We start from the raw sequence: 20,079 nt of genomic DNA, 5'->3' as shown, positions 1-20,079 counted from the left end.
AGCCTGGAGTACATAGAAAGACTTTGCCCTCCCCTCAAAAAAAGACATCTGCAGTTAAGGAAGAAAACAAATGAAGGCCTGTGTGTGAAAAGTTTTCTTTGAGATATTTTGTCATATCATTTTTAAAACACCTTTAGGTTTCTATTATGTATCAATATAAATTTTTATTTATCTAAATTGATACTTTTGGAGAGTTTGGATTGTTACTTTATAAAATAATACTGCTTTTGGAACTTTTGTGAAAATTTTTTTTGATAAAGAGAAAATTGTTACTTTAAAACGATCGACTAAAATCTCACCAGACTACCTCAGTGAAGGTTTGCAGTAACATATTTAGTCAATGTATACTAGGTATGAATTCTTCAGCTAGGATATCATATATTATGCAGATTATTGGATAATATATCACACAGATACAACATCAAACTGTATAGAGAAAGTGACTTTAGTTTTAGAAATGTTAAATCCAAAGTACACAAAGGTAATATAAGAAAACAATAAAGTACTTATACATTAAAAATAACTGAAGCAAAAAGAACAAATTAAATCATTTGTGAAGAACATAAAGTTTAAAGCAAAGTAATATTCATTAATATCCAGATAATGAGATAGTTTTAAGGAATTTAAGGTTTATTCATAGAAATAAGATAAATATTAAGAGGGAATAAGTTTATGGAAAGCAAGAAAGATAATTTTCATGGGTTAAATAGTTGAGACAGTCAAATGCTTTCAAAAGCTCAGACAAAGCATGTATACTACTGAGTAACATGAATATGTTACAGCTAGATGATCACTTACCCTACTTTATCTAAGAATATCTGCCATTAGAGTTTGTCTCTTATTCAGTGATGATAATTATTAGGGCTTCCTTTTAGTCAATAATATAAGCAAATTTGAAAATGAATTTTTTTACCACATGGTGAAGAACAGACTATGGAGGACAAAGGAGCAAATGTGAAATGATTATACATGTGTATATATATTCCTTTTCTATATAGTTTTAATATTAAGATATAAATAGCATAGTATATTTATATTATGTGTGTATATATTTATGAAAATATATGCATACTATTTAAAGCATAAGAACTATAAAGTAGAAAATAGGGAGGCAATTTGATTGGGCAGTTTATTTAAAGACTAGTTTTATCTATTTTTTAACTTGTAAATCATTTCAGCATCTTACATTGCAAATGTGAGGAATTGAGCAAAAAGAAAAGATGCACTATTTTTAAAATAATAAAGTATAATATTCTAAGTATTAGGTTGAGAAAAAGATTATCTTTGAGAACAGTAAAGATACCTCCTTAGTTTTAAATAGAACTACAATGGACAGTGGAAATTATATATAGTTTAGAGATTGAAAGCTTTTCTCTTTTAAACTTTCAAGACATTTGAAATGAGGTGATGGTGGAAGGAGAGAGGAAAGGAGCAAGGCAAGAAGGAGGTAGGGAGAGGCAGAAACTTAGGATGTTTCTTTCTAGTTCAGATGGCTTCTTATAGCGATCAACAGTTAAGAAATATCGGTTACCTATTATTGTCTGAGATCATTTATGCTCCAGTTTATCCTTTTAAAAAGAATCTCAAGTCGCCCATATTTTTAAGACAGAACTCTTTAATTTTTTTAAGGTAGCAAAGTTGAATTAAAGGTAGAAAATGAAGCAAGCTCTGCAGAGAGAGAGTTTGGGCCAAGAAAAAGTAGGAAAAGAAGTACGATTTGCTTTTATTGTCACGTAGTCTCAACCTAGTTTCCGGGACAAAACTTACTTAGAATGCACTGAACGCAGAATACACTATTCATTTTAACCCAAGTCTTCACATGTATCTGCCTAGTGGTGATTCCTAATAAAGATACTGCCAGATCTCTCAGCAATCTCAGGAGATGAAGAATAGTTTCATTCTCTGACATAAGAATTATTGTCATTTTACTCCCCATAAGTCCTTTGTTCTTAGTCTTTAGTGCACATGAGGGGCATTTAGCCAAATTAGTAGTCTTTCAAATATGATATTTTATTTTTTTCCTCCTTAGGGTTCATGTTTGAGAAGCTGTTTTGAGCAGAGATCCTCACAGTTTTTCATGTCTGAAATCAATAGCACAGCGTTTCAGCCTTCTCTCTTCATCCTCACAGGCCTTCGTGGCCTCGTAGGCTCCCGTTTGTGGCTGGGACCACTCCTGAGCCTGATGTACATCATTACAATGGTAGGAAACTGTACAGTGATATACTTGGTGAGCACAGAACGGAGTCTTCAGGAGCCCCAGTACCATTTCATGTCCATGTTGGCTGGGGCTGACATTATCCTGTCTGTCTCCACACTTCTCTCAGTTCTCAAGGTCTTTATCCTTGGCTTCTACGAAATTGCATTTGATAGTTGCCTCACTCAACTCTTTTTCATCCATACATCCTCTTCCACGGGCTCAGGAATCCTTTTGGCCATGGCCTTTGATCGCTTTGTGGCCATCAGTAATCCCCTGCAGTACACCGCCATACTTACCAGCTCACGAGTCACCAAAATGGGACTGGCAGCCTTGCTGAGGGGCATAGCTCTCATGACTCCATTACCCATCCTGCTGAAGCGGCTGCCTTTCTGCAAGGGCCAGACACTCTCCTATTCCTACTGCCTCCATCCAAATGTTATGAAGCTAGCTTGTGGCCAAGTCAAAGTCAATATTTTGTACGGACTGGTTTTGGTTATCTTTTCTTTTGGGGTTGATTTCTTATTCATAGCCGTTTCTTATGTTCTGATATTTCAAGCAGTGCTGGGCATTGCTTCCAAGGAAGGCCAGTTGAAAGCACTCAACACGTGTTTGTCACACATCTTTATTGTGTTCATTTACTATGGACCCCTCCTGGCAAAAACTGTAATGCATCGAATCAGCCTAAGAAGTTCTCCCATAGCACATGCAGTCCTTGGGAATATCTACCTATTTATGCCCCCAATGCTCAACCCAATTGTTTATAGCCTGAAGAACAAGCAGATCCGAGCTGCTCTGAGAAAATCTTGCAAGATCCAGAGAAAATAAAGAATTAGAAAAATTGATGTTTTAGGTGAAGAGAAAAATAGGACTTTAAATTTTATAATCATTTACTAGATCCTTGTAATTTTGCATCATTTGTGGAAATAGATATGAATATCATCTTAAATATAATAAATTATGACTGTTATGAATAAAACTAATATATATTCATGATATTTTCACTTCTACACGTCTTGACATGTGACTTGAGGTATTTTACAAGCAAATGGAAACAAACGAGAAAGACGACTACAGTATTTGCTTTTCCTTGTCGGGGCAGGTCTATTATTGTTCCTGTTTCCAAATTAAATTTATAATTTAATAATTTATAAGAACTCAACAAAGATCCTGCCCTATGCTCTAACTTACTAGTTTGCTTCTTTTCTATGCTCTATAGTTTATTACATAATTTTTAAAATTCTCCCTCTTGTTTTACATTATTTCTAAGAGAACAAAGTTCATTTATATCTACTACCCAATTAACTATCAAGTTGCAAAGTGTCTGATTCTTCTTAGAAAATTTAGAAAATTTTTATAAGCTTTTTTTTATCCAAGAATTGAATCACATCCAAGAAAACTCTTCCCATCTTACCTCCAAATTGATGAAAGTATATAATGTGCAGAAGAAGATGTTTATCCCAAGTAAGCTATAGATTATACCATTGTTAGTTTGTTTACTGTTTTTTATTCGTTCCAAAGTTATGGAACACATTATATGGAATCATTTAGAGAAGCTTTTTATTGTTTACTTTTATTTTCAGACAGGTGTGGGGACATAGGTATGTTCCTCATGGTAAGTCCTCAAATTCAACATAACTCATAACTCATAATTCATGAAATTCAGCTCCAAAAGTGTATTTTTTCTAAAATCTCTATGGACATGAATGATGATTGGACCGTTGGTATAACAAGGAAAAAGAAATATTATTATTTTTATGTGATTCTTATATTCTTCCCCACTGTCTTCATTAATTTCCATTTAATATCATTAATATGTTTACTTATCTACATCTCTATTTCCTTCAGTATTTTAAATTTTATTATTTCCTTCTCCATCTATTGTAATAACCCCGTTTTCTCCATCTAGTAATACCTCATGCTCAAAGTTGCAAAGTTGCATAACCTCAGTGAAACAAACATGATCATGTTGAATATTTATTTTGAATTTTTGTGATTGAATCCATATTTTCTAGATAAATTTAACCCAATGCATATGAGATGCAAGGCTCTCATAATCTGGACTGTCTGCTGTTTCTTCCCTATTCCACTCTTACTAAAGCATCTTCATTTTCCTGAAAAGGGCATGTTAAAAGTTTTGTGATTGTTTCTAGCTATACTGATATACACAGTTTGTTCATTGAGATGATCCTTGCTCATCTTTTAAAATTAGATGAATGATATTCAACTTTCTATGATATCCAAAATTTCAATCAAAATTTTAATAAATATAACTTTAAGGTTGGCTCAGTGACTACTAAGTAGGGACATTGGGACTGAGAGCTCAATCTGTGTGTCAGACACTATCTCTCGGCGTGCAGAATCAGAACTGAACTGAATTACAGGTTACCCAACTTTGTCCACTAAAGAACCGCTTGCTTGGTGTGTGGGGAAAATGCACATATCTGAGATCCAAAGAACTCTGTCATGTAACAAGGAACTGTAAGAATAGCAGAAATATATTTTTGTTGGTTTGTTCACTATATTATTTTTTTTTCTCCGTGGTACCAGGGTTCAATCTCAGGACCTTCTGCTTGCCAGGCAGGTATGGCCCCATTGTAGTACATCCCCAACTGTTCCCTATATTCTTGGAGCATGTCTGTGTGTACTTAGACATGTTTGTATGTGTGTATAACATACCAAAAATTATATTTTATGTATTAAAAAAACACAAAATACTCCTCACTTTAAAGGATGTTAAATTGAAAACTCCAATACTAGCCAATACCTGGTTCGTTTCATATATGCAGCCTATTTAAAATGATTTCCAACAGATTGTGAAGATGACCCCAGCCATTGTGAGAACAGTATCAGCTCAGTGGCCATCAATGCATCCCAACGACATTTCAGTGCTTTGGAAAAATATGAAGCGGGTTAACAGAATATTAATGTAATAGAATCCCTATAAAATTAAATTTACCTAACCAATTAAATAAGCTCCTAGTGCTTTCATATCTACTCCTTTTTATTGCATTTTATCACCCTTTCTCCAGAGTATCATCTGTCCATGCTTTCTTTCTTGCACCTCATTATACACTTTGCTTTCCTCATCCAATATCATATTTGGATAAAGTATTCCTATAGATATGCTATTTGTCTATAAAAACATGCAGTCAACAGGTAATAAGTTACATACTCCACTTGTATAGCTTTTCATGATTCATGTGTTTGTTAAAATTTTGCTCCTCTTGCTTTAGCATCTGCACTTATTCTGTCTTTTCACACATACTCTCTTCGCTCACTCTCCCACCTAATTATTTTCTCTGTCATTTGCAAAAACATTTCCTTACATGATGGTATTTGCTATTAAATACTTCAGTATGATTACCTAAGAGTAAAACTGTCCCCTTAAATAATTACAGTACCATTACTACCTTTCATGAATTTAAAATTGGTGCAACGCTTTAAATGTAACAGCTCATCTTTATTCAAAATTTGTCAGTCCAATAATATACTTTAAAATCTGTTATGCTATATGGGATTCATTCCAAGACAGATATTCCATTAAATGTGGTGCTTTTAAAGTGCCATTTAATATGCAGCAAGCTTTTTCTTTTAATTTTTAAAAAATTAAAAATTTTTTTCCTCAGGTTAAAATAAGAGACTGTAAAGCTAAGCACCTTATGATGAACAATTTGGTGGAGTTCAATGAATTCATAACTCTATATAAATCACAAGCTCTACTTCCAGGAAATAGTCAAAATTACAAAGAAAAGTTCAGACCCATTACCCAGTTACCATCCCCAACTATGTCTAGACTCTAGAAGCTACCAGGAAATATTGTGTCCCTGTAGATTTACCTATTCTAGATATTTAACATAATTATACAGCATAGGTCTTCAGTGTCTGATTTTCTGCACTTAGAATAATTTGTCTGAGGATCATCCATGTCATATCATATATCAGTACTTATTTTATTTCATGGCTGAATAGAATCTCACTACAAATGTGTATATCTTTATGCACATATCACTATTGGTTAATCCATTCACGCATTAGATGATAGATCAACTTTATTTGAATGATCAACTTTCATTGCCTAATTCCTAGTTAAAACAAATGTATGTAGGATTCTCCTAATGTCATATGTTCCTTTTATATTAATAGATGCATATTTAGACCTATATTTGAAATTTATAAGAACAAGCTATTTTTTTCTTACTCTGTTTTTACTAATCCTGGTTTAATTGCTTTTTCAGAAGATGATAATTAGTTACTTAGTTACCATTCCAACTTTTTCCATCTTTAAATTTTCCTTGTGATCCTTTGAAACAGGACATACAAACATAAACAAATATCTACAGGAATGGTTACATATATGCTCATTATATAATTTGGTATATTAACACATTTAGCAATATTCTCATTTGACAGTAATCAAAGTATGATTATCTTTCTGACAGACAGGAAGAAAATATCTCAATTTCCACAAAGCCAAAACTTGAGGCACCCATGTATTTCCCAGAAAGCAGTAGACAGGTAAAACGAAGAGAAAATGAGTGTGTTTCATTCACTTAAGATCATAGATAGCTACTTGAGCAGGTCTCCTCTGCCCCTGAATACCTTACCCACTGCTGACCTTATCTGTTTAGTTTTTAGACTATAAACCAAAGGATTAAGGACAGGTGTCAAAAAAAGGAAGAGATTGGCCATGGTGACATGAAGAATAGGAGATTTAAATGTGCCAAACCTATGAATTAAGGCCAGCATGATGAGTGGCACATAGAAGATGAAGACAGTGAAGATGTGGGAAAAGCAGGTATTGAGTGCCTTGAGCTGACCATCTCCAGATGCAATACTCAGCACTGTTTTCAGAATCAAGATGTATGAAATGACAATGAACACAGAGTCAATTCCAAAGGAGCAGAAGACTACAGACAATCCATAGATGATATTAACTCTGACAGGGCCGCAGGCCAGCTTCATCACATCAGGATGATAGCAGTAACAATGGGATAAAAAGACACCCTTGCAGAAAGGCAATCTCTTGAGCAAGATTGGTGAAGGCGCCATCAACACCACACCCCTAACCATGGCTGCAAATCCCATCCAGGTAATCCGAGGAGGAGTTAAAACCACAGTGTAGTGCAAGGGGTTGTGAATAGCTACAAATCGGTCAAAAGCCATGGCCAGCAGGATGGCTGATTCCATGGAGGAGAAGGTATGAATAAAGAACATCTGTGTTAGGCAGGAATGGAACTCAATCTGCCTATGATTCAGGAGGAAGACACTGAGTACTGTGGGTAGAGTCGATAAAGATAAACCCACATCTGTAATCGCCAGCATAGACAGGAAGACGTACTGGGGCTCATGGAGGGTGGGGGTGGTTTTGATAACAAAAATGATGGTGCAGTTTCCTAGGTAGGCAATTACATACATAATGCACAGAGGAATAGAGAACCATGTTTGTACAGCTTCTAGTCCAGGGATGCCCATTAGAAGGAGAGAGGGTGGCTGAAACCTGCTACTGTTTGTATACTCCATAAGAGTATAACTTGGAATGCAGCCAGATCAGCTTCCAAATATTCCTATTGAAAGGGGGAAAAAATATAGATTTTAAGTAGGAACAGATAATACATCCAGCTCCTCTGGACCAACATTAATTCTAGGAATGTTTACATTAAAGAATTAAACCCTAGAAGGTTTCCATTTATATGGATAACTATCTAAAATTGAAACAATGGGTAACTATTATTAAAATGTAAGATCAAGTAGAATTCCTTTGGCCTAAACCATACAATCACGGATTAAGTGAAAATGAAATCTAAAGAATGTATCATTTTATCTCCACGCTTAGAAAAAAAATTATCCCAGAAAGTCTTGGGAAAAATGATACAAATATGCCAATAGAAAATACAGTGCTCTGAATAAGTAGTACACATTTTTTAGAAAGTCTTCCTCTTTTTAGTATTATTAAATTATATTGTATCCGTTTCTATTTTCAGTCTTTTCCAAGACTCTAAGAAGTTCTTGTACTTTCTTCCAGAACTATATCATACCTATAAATACTCTAGCTTCGTGAAACATGAACAATTTTTCTGGCATTTCCCCCTGAAAAACAAACCACATTGTATTATCATAGCCCCAACTTACCTTTAAAGGTTTCCTGTGATGCTTTTCATTATTATGATGAGTTTTTTATTGTTTAATATTTTATTTTAAAAGATCTTTATTTTCTCAATTGAAAACACCTATCAAATTATGAGATAAAATCATTAAATATAACGTTTTCACTTCCCTGCTAGTGCTAGAAGAGTATCAAATATCAACAAATAATTGCTTGTAAGACAATTGAAATGTGTCTATTCCAAATTATAAATATAATGTATTAGGAATAATAAATAGCCATGGTAAATGTCTTAAAGTAGCATAATTGGAGGAAGCGTTATTATTCTATGTATTTTTCTTAAGGAGAAGGAAGAGATGTTATCTATAACGGATTGGATTCATTTAGATTTAGATGTATTTACAGTTGTAGTTCTCCATGCAAAAAGAGAAAATACTGATGTAGTTACATTTGCATGTGGGGTAGAAGATACGAAGGGAAATAAATAACCGAGGTTATCTAGAAGATATGCAGCACAAACACTATTTTTGGGTTTGTAATATTGTGTAAGTTGAAAATATGGCTAAAAGTGAAAACACCAGAGAAATAATTAAGCAAAAGCTAATGAAGTATGCTTTTTCAGGAAACAGGCTGTAAGCATAGAGATTGGGATCAGAAACTGTTCTTTCTTTGTTTTCTGCCCAAGTTAGATATTTTATACTGTTTTGGAACTATGTAAAATTTATTTTCTATTTTTTATTTTTTATTTTTTGATTGAACTTGGGTCCTTTCGCTTGCAAGGCAGGCCACCGAACAGCTGAGCTAAATCCCCGTCCCGGGATTATGTAAATTTTTTAAAAGTTATTTTATATAGATATATAAACTTCATTTATAAATATATAATTATCTTTCTATAAGTGTTAAGTGTCTTTGAGGAGTAGATCTCAGATAAATCACTATTTTCATATTGCTGTCCTTGTGTAAACCTATGCTACTTAAGTCTTACAAGTAGATGCTCTTAACTCCAAAAGTCTACTGTATCTTACTACACAACTAGTAATAAGTGTTTTACAAAGCCTTTTTACATAGATAAGGGAGAGTCACAAACAACACACAGAGTTTCTGGAAGAATGAAATTTTTAAGGGGCTTTGGTTACCAAGGACAAGATTGGGTTAATGCAATTTTCACATCAGGACACCTCGAGCATCATAGTCACTCAAGTTGAAACAAACAGAGGAAGCCATGGTGTATAGTAGATTGGAGTACTCGTTCACACCACAGACATCTCCCACACTGTTACTCGACACACTGTATTTCACTGTGTTAAGACAAAGGGCTTTCTTGTAAACATCAAATCCTGACTAACCACAACCCCACATCAGTTTAAAAACATGCACAAATACTCATAATACAGGTTCAGATGTACTCTTATGAGCTGCTGTTCAGGTTCCTTAACTTTGGTCCAGAATATGCTGGATGTATGGTCTTCTTTAAACTCATCTTTCCTTTTATCTTCAGTTTCTATCTTCAGTCAATGGCTATCACCACCATCAGCATCCAGAAACATCATCAAAATGCTGCAACAGCCAGTGCAAAACTCAAGTATACATTCAGTCCATGTCATCCCTGATTGATTTTTAATACATATGTCCCTATCCCCCATCCTTTCCAGGGACAGTGTTTCACAAATGGTTTAAAGATTTGGGTCACTCTCCAATTTAGTTAGATAGATTGTTTCAATCCACTGTGAATGATGTATTCATTCTCACATCAGAATTTTTGTGTACCTTTGATCACATTCTTAACTGCAATAATTATTTATCTCAACTAACAATACTTACTTCTGCTGATTAAAAGCCAGTTTATATGCAACATTTGTCCAGGAAAATATTCTTATGTCTATTTGATATCAGAGTAATTAACTATTAATTCCCTTACAATATTTTTCCTGCACTTGAGATTTACCACATACTATTTCTTATCACCATTTTTCTATTACTTAAATGACCTTTCCTGACCCATTGTAATTGTAAATGTGCTCTAAGATTGGGATTGCACAAAAACACTTCCCATATCTCAGTAAGGACATGCTTTGACATGCAAGGCACATAGGAAAGACTGTTTAAATGAGTGAATTAATAGTATTCTAACTACAACATATGATCCCTAATGCCTAGAAGAAACATAAAACCCACCAGTAATGAACAATTCATCCGTTTTAAACAATGATATACAAAAGGTTTTTGGGGGGGTCATACTGTCTTCAGACTCATTTAGAACTGAAGATTAGATACCACTAAACTTTAAAACAGAGGAAGGAGGCTGTTTCTTCAGATAGGCAATATTCAAGGTAGATTTTTTTAGCATTCCCAATATGCAATTATCTTTGGACTCCTTTTCCATTTATCTCTATGGTGGATAACTCAATGTTGCTAAAAAGGTATTCTTCAGGCTATTCCAGGAGATCTAAAAGGTATTTATTTTTAATTATTTAGCTCTTCTTCTAATGGCTTACTTTTTACCTTCTCCAAATTCCTTTTTAGGGCATAATTTTTCCAGTCATCCCACAAAGAAATACCCTTTTCTCTTGTTACTGTACTGTCTCATCCTGTTAATGTTCAACTCCTATAACATTCTTTTTGGCTCCTCAACTAGGCTTTTCTATTTTCTCCTTCTCTGAACTTTTTCTCTTTCTTTAAGGAATCGGAGCTTCAATTACCTTATATTATAAAACTAAGGAAAAGTGCAGTTAAACAACTCCTAAAGACAATGTTCCATCTCTGTAAATTGAGCGCACTCAGTGCTCTCCTCACCATGACACCAGAAGGCTTAGCTCAAGTTAACAAATGAGTCTAGCAGCACAGTTTCTTTTAGTATCAGCATCCTTGCCATAGGTGAAGAAGGCATGGATCCTTGAAATGTTAGATACCTCTGATAGAGGCATCTGCCTGGTACCAAACTCAGTTATTTCAGTAAATAATAAACGGCAGAACAGAAGGTGCCAAAGGAAGGTTAGCCAAATATTCCCATGAGAAAGCTTTCAATAGGCCCACTAAAGATGCCACAAAAACTAATTACTTGAAACTAAGGTGATGCCAAACTTGCTTTCCTCAATACTCCAGGGTCCTTCATTTATCTCCCATGGAAGAATGAAATCACTTGTATCTCAACTGTCCAACACAAACATGAGATAACTCTTCTTTTACACCTGCTTATTCCTGATAGGTGATTGTTTAGTGTTTGAAATTGGTTTGGATGTTTAAGATAAATGAATTTAAAATGTGACGTTTCAACTTTCAGAAAAGCTGATGGTTAGGAAATATCTCTTTATTACCATTGTTATAAATGCCCATTGTTGTCATACTGTTTTATAGTATTGCAATGTCAGAGATTTCTCAATCTATATGCATCAAGCCATGTAATCTGAATTACCATGGCCTCGTTGAAAGGTGTGGCTTTCTGTTCTTTTTACTTGTAAAGCTATGGGTTGCAATTTTCCCCTCACATTTCAGTTTTAATATATCTTTCCTGTGGTTGTAAATTTTTACTCTTTGTTCATGTTTTACTGTGTATTTTCTACTATATCTCCAATGCCTATGGCACTTTCTGGTACATAGAAGGAATGACCATATGTATGGGCAATTAGGGATCAGAGGTAGGTACTTCCACTTTTGGCCAAAATGAAGCAAAAGGGATTGAATTCATCTTCCCACCTAGAATAAGCAAAACAGACAGAAAAAAATATATGAAGCAACTGTTTCTAAAACAATAAATATCTGGCAACAATAGGACAGAGTTAGGAAATACATTAAATATTGAAATTGCCACACCTCCATGCTTTGTGAGAGTCACGATAAAATGAAAAGAACCCTAGACAGAGCCTGCGCACTCCTGAAACTGAAAAAAAAAATTGTTGGTGAGTATATTGAAGAATTTAAGGTTGGAGAAGACAGAGCTGTACAAAGAAAGGTATGCAGAAAGCACCTCAAGAATTTATTGCCATACTTGCCATTTGTGTGTATGTGAAAAACTATCTGGGACCAAAAAACCATCATCCCAAATTGCAAGAGGCAATAGGTCCAGGGGCAGTCATGGTCTGAGTAAGGGGCTTTTCCTAGCCAGACTGGAATACCTCAATTCACAGGGCACTATGGAAAGTACACAGAATAGGGCCTAGGAAAGCAAAGTAATTTATCCTTGAATAATGTTTTACGTTTCTGCCTGATAAATCTTACAAATAATACTTTAAGGGTCAAATTGTTTCCAGGTAATTTAAAGACAACATTAAAACAAAGCTGGAGAATTTTTAAGGGGTGGAGTGTTAGGGAAAGGGGAAATAATGTTCAAAGTTTTGAAAGTTTCAATGCCCAAGGCTTAGATTGCAAAGCAGAAACAAAGGTGAACCTGTTCATCCCTTGGGCTGCCACTATCTACTTTTACTCACACAAAAATAAGTAAGGTCAAGAACTGTCAGCACAGAGTCTGTGGGTCCCCTGACCTGTGGTATAAATAGGTCTTTCTTAGCCTTTTACCCAAGGACACCTTCCAGGAGCAAAAAGAAAAGTTTTCTTGGGTCTCCTGCATATTTCACCTGACAGTGAAGAACTGAGTTGAGTCGGCATTCACTGCAATTATTTGAAACATGTTAGCAAAAGGTAAGGGACTTAAAGAAAAAAAAATATTTGTTGAACACAACAGAGAAAATTCAGCTGCTGCTTCCATGAAACAGATTTTTTAAGGTTTTTTTCAAAGGCACTTGGAAGTGGTACAATGACAGTGATTTATCCATAGTTGTTAAAGCCCTAAGCAAAACATTTACTCACAAGAGTAAATACCTCTCTGCTAGACTTTCTAGAAACATCATGAGACCTTACGAAATCTGAGGAAAAGTTCCAATTGTGAAATTCAGATACAAAGTGTGTTGTATAGAGTTCAACTTTAAGCAGTTTATTGGGAGTAAGGAAACAGAACTCACACTTATCTTGAAAATTGATTTGACCCATGGCCACAATGTATGTAGCACTGAGTGAGAATTCCCATACAACCATATTCAGTTCAGGGTAAAACATGCATTTGAACTAAAAAAAAATTATATTTTAACCTTTCACAGTCTTACTATGAATATATTCAGTTGCTTCTATTCTCTTTCATTTAGAATTTTCATTATACTAAAAAGAGAATCAACACTACATCTGGTCTTGACTGTTCAGTGTTTCCTTGGATCAGTGCAAACAACCACTGATGAATTTTCCAACTCCTGCGTCTTTTGTTCAAGCATTTTAAAAAGAATTGGCATTATTGACTCACTCCTCCCGTTCCTCATTACGGTTCTTTGTTGCTTTCTGAAACCCACTAATGGTCTCAGTAAAGGCCAAGTTTTGAATAGGTAACTATTGCATCTTCGCTTCAGGGTCATTATCCTTCTCATATCAGTACTTTTTTTATTTTGTGATATTGAACACTACTTTCATCTGAATGACACTGGTCATATAGTTCACTGGGCAACCAACCCATTATCATATATTCTTACTATAGAAAAGAATGACCATGGCCAAAAAAGAAAACACATGTATTTTCTTGGTGTTTCATTTATGTGGTGAGAAGCACAATGTTCCTTGACTCTTTTTTTCAGCTTTAATTGAGTTTATTGGTACATTTTAGGGATACAGTACAATTACATTCATTGTTGGGATCTTGTACCTCTACATGACAAGCCTGGATTCTCATTTTTTCCCCTTACCTCTGCCCTCCCTTCACCCCCTCCTCCCCTCCCCATCTACAAACACTTTATTTTCATCTTTTCATTCTCTCACATTTTTTTCTTTTCCCTTTTTACTCTTCCCCTATCCATCCCACCTTCCCTACACCTTTAGCTCCATTCTTCCCATTTCTAAATGTCAGTAATCTTATTGAAGATATACTCCTAAGTGAAATAAATAAGTCACACATGTGTAAATACCGAATAGTTTCCCTGGTGTGAATAATCTGCAACAGTGCATAAGATTCCAATGTTCCTTGACTTTAATGAAAAAGTTTCCTTGGACTTTTGGAATGTAATGGAAATGTTCTGTGAGGGCCTCCACAGTAACAAAGAAAGCACTCTAATGTTCAGTACTTCATGAAGAATGCACTAGGCTGAAAGACAGAAAAATCTTGAAGGGGCATTTAGACTAATTTATAAAGAAGATGAAGCATTGATATTTGGAGATTTTTTCTTTTCTAATTAAACATCAATCTGTCTTCTCAATAGCCCTGCCTCACTTCTCACACTGTTCAAATCCAACAGGGCAGAAGCCAAACAGATTACCCCAATGTGTTTGGCCTTACTGCACAGAAGAATTATCCAAAGTAATGGTCCCCAGCAGAGAGACTCTTAAGATATAAATTACTCTAGGAGGATATATTTTTATCTATGTGGGATCTTTTTAGTATAAATAATTTGATTTTAAAATGCAGTAAAGAATCAATGGACTCACAAAGTGCATGGTGAATTAGAGTAGAAGATTTAGAAAAATGAATGGAGAAAAATACACATCACTTTCAGTCGAAATGAGTACACTCAAGCATCCTTCACAACATTAGTGTCTTGTCTTTCTGTTAAATCCAGGGACTCTTTCTTTGTTCTTAAATAATACATGTACAATTCCTGGCTAATTTATTCCACAATGGGAAAAAGGAAATATAGCCACAACTTGTAATGTCATGACTCTTAAGGAGTCTCAATGTATTGATTCATGATTTAGTTTATTGCATTTCATTGCCCTACACCCACTATTTAATATAGTTATACTCATGGCCCTGAATCATTTAAGGAGTTGCTGGATTAGATTGGATTCCTGAAGGCAAACCACATGGGGACACCAGTGATAACCAGGAGCAGAGTTGCTAGTACAAGTGAGAGACCACTGTGTGATGACGCCCAAGAGACACTGACGTGCACCTTTGACGAATGAGTGGTGTTGCGACTGTAGCTAAAGTAAGAGATACACCCGCAGTAGTACGGAGATCCACCCCACACAAGGAGACACCAGTCTCTGAGACTAATTCTTTCTAACCTGAAGGGCCTCTCAAATAAATGCTACTATAACTGTATAAAAGATTTTACTTTCAAAGAATAAGTGCTGGCCTGTGATGCACCACTGAGTTACAGGGCAAAAATCTTCCTTTAGCAGTATGCATTCTGTGAAGTAAACCCAAGACATGCTTTTCAATTTATAAGTGCAAGCCATAGTTTGTCTTCATAGAGGGTATCCATTTCCAAGCACCTGTTCCAATGAGTCCAAGTTTACAGGAACATGAGTGTGGAAAAAAACACCAATTTGTTCATTTGAAAGCAATATTTTAGTTAGTTCATTTTATTTACAATGGAGAAACATGAACAAGATAAAATATATTGAAGAGATAGTGTTTCATTAATGTATTTTCAGAACAGCAGGAGTTAATTTTAACCTGAATCATTCTAATGGTATCCAACAGAGAAGAGCCAAATTCAGTATCTCTAAAATTGTACATTGGCTTTAGAAATAAACAAAGACTCACACTGTGGCATTAAACATTTTACTTTGTTTTTTATGTGAATGCTATAATTTTAATTTCTTTTCTAACAATTTAATAAATTATCATTTTATAATCGGCACAGTATTTATAAAGCTTAGTATTTTAAATTAGGTTAAACACATGTATTTATTACAGATTGTTACCTGGTAGAGGAAAATATAATATCCATATTTTTACAGGGTTAAAATAATTTTTAAAACCTTCATCTTTATACTATATGTGTGTGAATGTACACATTCATTGTTATCTTGCTCCTTCTTAAATGGAGCTGTTTCTTTTAATTGTGAAATTCTGGATCATGTGGTTCCATTATGGTCTATTGGGTCTTGACCTTTTAGTGTGAACGTAATCCATTAAGAATCCATAAAGTTTCATATTATTTACATAGCACGCTACAAAGATATAATAAATTATACAAGTACTTTTTAAATTCAAATGAATGATTTTATTATGTTAATAATCATTTACTATTTCATTAATTACCCTAAAAGTTGTCTAGAAAAGATCATGAGATTTAGAAATGCTGACTGCTTTGAATTTTTACCTGATTTAGTTATTTCTCTAGACAAACAAAATGACTCAATTTTTCTATTGTTCATGCCTTTACCTCATCCAATGAAAAGAAATTATATCATGGATATGTATTGTTTTACACAGCTGATATATCACAGTGTTTGAACCTTGAAGAGGTTCTGTGGCCATGAGAGTATATACTGAACCTTTTTCTTACACATGTGTCTTCCTATATCAGACTGTGAGCAGGGATCAAGGATTGTATATTTGTTTATATAACTATAGTTGGTTCAGATATAGCACAAGAAAAAACTTTTATAAATACTTGTAGATAAATCATTTTATTATTTTCACGCTCATAGAATGTGTGCCGTTTTTCAGAAAATGGATTCCTAAGGAGTGTATATATAACACCAATAAATAGACCCTTGTCCTCCAACAATTACATTTTTATAAAAGATTCATATAGTCAATGAATGGAAACTGCAACCACATCCTGACTTTCTCTGGTTTGTTTAATTCTGTCAGACTCAGCTATAATATGGGTCGTTGCCCCAGGTTGGGCTTTCGATAATTTTCCAGTATGGCCTCAGAAATACACTCTCCCCACAAGTCTATTTGATATTTAACAAGTCAGTGAACGCTTCTTAAACTGAAAGGATTGAGGGTCCAGAAGACCACAGATATTTTCCTGGATTACTCAAGTGTAGTCTCCTGTGGCACAGAGCTCTATGTAAGAAGGCTCTGGGTGAGCCCTAGGATCTCGACCAAAACAGCCTATCCTGCTGGGCCCAGTGAGTTTGCAGTTGCAGGGCAGACAAGATGACAAAAACCAGGATTCTGTATTGGATGATAGATGGCTGCTGCATTCAGAAGGTGCCCCAGAAGCCTCAAGTTCCAGCTTAATCACACTCCTGATTCAGGGGAAAGAGTCTATGACTTGCTTTCTGCTATGCCTGCCCATGTTAGAGTATATTTGTGAGGCAATGGCTTAAGTGGATGAGAAGTCAGAAATGGAGGCATGTCCCACTCGTGGGAAAAAATATTTGTTATTGATGATCATGCCTGACTACCTGGCCAGACTCTTTTGTGATGAGCTCACAAAAAATTAGTTTATGGCTTTGATAAGAGCCAGTCTCCATAAGGAAGTGTCTTTCTGGAATGTAAAAGTGGATCGTTACCAAATGGGAGTTAATAGAAGAAAAAGTCTGGGGTTTCTTGTTCCAGCTATGGTCAATCACAAGTTAGATTTCCTATATGTGAAGAGAGATCCCTCAGGTTCCTTCAAATTTTACTTGCAAAGTCTTGTGTGGTCTCTATTATTACTTTTAGCTGTCTGATTAAAGATCTTTTTGGAAAATTAAGGGCTGAAGTGTGTGTTTTTTCTACTTCATTCAAAACAGAAAAACAGGCTAAGTATGTTGAGGAACAAATCCAACTAATGAAGATAGTAGAGCTGAAATTACAAAAGACTCTAAAGGTAAAATTTTTCCATTCAGTTGTATTTTGCTTTTGTTCATTTGTTTTCAAGGTGTCTCTGTTTATTTGTAGTAGGGTAGAATTGTAAAGAACATGGAAAAGATGAAATATAACAAAAATAGCAATCCAAAGCTATGAGAGATATATAAATTGTTAGAAATAAGGAGTAAAATATCAAAGGAGAGTATTTAATGAAAATTCATTCTTAGTAAGTAAAATATTCATGAATAACACTCTGCTTGTGTTAGGTTCTGTTTACCAAGAAAAAGAGGATTATAGATTTCACAAATCATGTTCTCACACTTATTAATAGCCTCTCCTGTTTAGGTTGTGGATATAGTGTAATCCCAAAGCTGTAATGCTGTGTTTGCTTTGAATGCAATAAGCAGTGCTAGGGAGAATTGCAAATGGGCATAAGTTACAATAAAAGAATGGGGTTGTGGGCTATTTTTAGATCGGTGATGAATGACTGAAAGTGTCAAAGGAAGCCCACGATATGGACTTTACACGCTGTATGGCAGCTCTATTCATTTTAAGAACATTGAGTAGTTGAGATGAAATCTGCAATAGTTTCCACACAAAACATTTTTTGTACCTATGAGTTTTATTTTTGTACCTATGAACTTTTAATATATCCACTGAAAGATGATATGCTCAGTACTTTTTAAGGAAAAAATAATAATAGAGGGGCTGGGGTTTTATCTCCGTGGTGCTGTGCCTGCCTTGCAAGCACAAAGTCCTCAGTTCAAACCCTAATATTGAAAAAAAAAAGAAAGAAAGAAAAAAGACAGAAAGAAAGAAAGTGAGTAAAAGAGAAGATCTGTGTGGGCCTCAAATCTGGCTGCAAATCATGTATCCCAGAGGAAACAGATACAGGGAGCCAAAGCAGAACCATGGACCATGTCAAATGAAAATGACAAAAATTTTCTCCAACCAAAACCTTTCTTTTTTGATTCTGTGTTATTGGATCCATCTTGAGGAATAACTTGCCTATCTGCTCAGCCTTTCATTCAGTACCAGATAACTGTAAGTCTCTCAAAAGTGCCCTACACATGCCTTTTGACTAGATTTGCAGCACAGTGTCTAATTGATAACAGGGAAAATTGCAAAGCATTGGAAATTTATAATCCTTTTATGGATCAATTTTATATTAAAGGAAGAAACGGATAACCAATAAAATATCCTCATTGAATTAGCTTTCATTTTGACAGAGACTTAATTCCAGAAAGTTACCATTTACCCCCTTGCTTTCAATTTTTCTTCATACCACACTCACTTGACACAAACTACCCCAGTGTAATTATCTCCTTTCCATTCAAAAATATTTTCTAACATTTTCTTACCCATCAAGCTGATGTTTTCCTTGATTGTCATTTGAATCTTTTCAACAAGCGCCTAGCAATGTGGCTTTCACCTGTTACACACCCAACGTCTTGCAATGTGATCAGGCCTTACTCTAAATAATTCCTTGAAAAAATGCTAAACAGTGGTAAAATTCTGATACTGTAGTTTTTGTCCTATTGCCAACATAAAACTTTGGAAGTGACATTGAATCATAAAAAATATAATACAATGGAAATAAGAATACCATTAGTGAATAATACTGTGAAAATACAGTAGAAAAGCAAGAGTGTCATGAGACCAAGGAAGTCAACAAAAGAGCTTGTGAAAAGCATTGCCCATGAGTGACAAGTGCAGCAGTGCATCAAAATGAGATGAACTGAGTTTGGATTTCTGCTGGTGAAATACTAGCTGTGTTACCCACTGCAAGCCATTTAACATGCTCGCACCATAGCTTTCTAAAGAGCAAAAGGTAAATCATATCAGTAACCATTTAGTTGGATTATTTATGCTTATAAATGGTATTTTTAAAGACTAAATTACATAAAGTGTTTGACACAGAACCCAGTTCATAGAAAATACTCAAAGAACCAGTTTAATGAGTACAAAAATATGATTTTTGGATTTCAAAGTATACATTATTCTGAACTATCATTATCAACTAGATTATGTGCTGAAGATACAACTAAGAAAATATTTAATGCCTGCACGTAATTACTCTTTTGTTAAGTGTAAAATAATGACTTACAATACAACTGAATAATATAACTTGATATGTTTTTTTTAGTTTTTTTATATGTTTTAGGTCAACAAATTGAATTTCACATTTTGTGGAGGATGAGGGAACATTGCAAACTAGTTAGAATAGAGCTATGTGCAGCTGGGTGTGGTGGTTCACTAATGGAGGGC

At 34.7% G+C, this 20,079-nt stretch overlaps 2 protein-coding genes across 2 annotated transcripts; one reads left to right on the top strand and one right to left on the bottom strand.

Moving 5' to 3' along the window:
* The first annotated feature begins 2,077 nt into the window (after positions 1 to 2,077).
* Positions 2,078 to 3,022, top strand: LOC104857885 (olfactory receptor 51I1). Its single transcript, XM_010617954.1, has one exon. It carries the CDS (start codon positions 2,078 to 2,080, stop codon positions 3,020 to 3,022), a length of 945 nt encoding a protein of 314 aa, XP_010616256.1.
* Positions 3,023 to 6,763: 3,741 nt separating this feature from the next.
* Positions 6,764 to 7,717, bottom strand: LOC104857886 (olfactory receptor 51A4). The gene has a single exon (XM_010617955.1). It carries the CDS (start codon positions 7,715 to 7,717, stop codon positions 6,764 to 6,766), a length of 954 nt encoding a protein of 317 aa, XP_010616257.1.
* Between the last annotated feature and the right edge of the window lie 12,362 nt (positions 7,718 to 20,079).

Source organism: Fukomys damarensis, unplaced genomic scaffold (genome assembly GCF_012274545.1).
Source record: "Fukomys damarensis isolate Sample0158 unplaced genomic scaffold, DMR_v1.0_HiC HiC_scaffold_16, whole genome shotgun sequence".
Classification (NCBI taxonomy): Eukaryota; Metazoa; Chordata; class Mammalia; order Rodentia; family Bathyergidae; genus Fukomys; species Fukomys damarensis.
This window is presented reverse-complemented; position numbering and strand designations above follow the sequence as displayed.

Bases quoted from the DNA above. Each gene is read 5' to 3' on its own strand.
- LOC104857885 (XM_010617954.1), top strand. From the start codon at position 2,078: ATGTCTGAAATCAATAGCACAGCGTTTCAGCCTTCTCTCTTCATCCTC.
- LOC104857886 (XM_010617955.1), bottom strand. From the start codon at position 7,717: ATGGAGTATACAAACAGTAGCAGGTTTCAGCCACCCTCTCTCCTTCTA.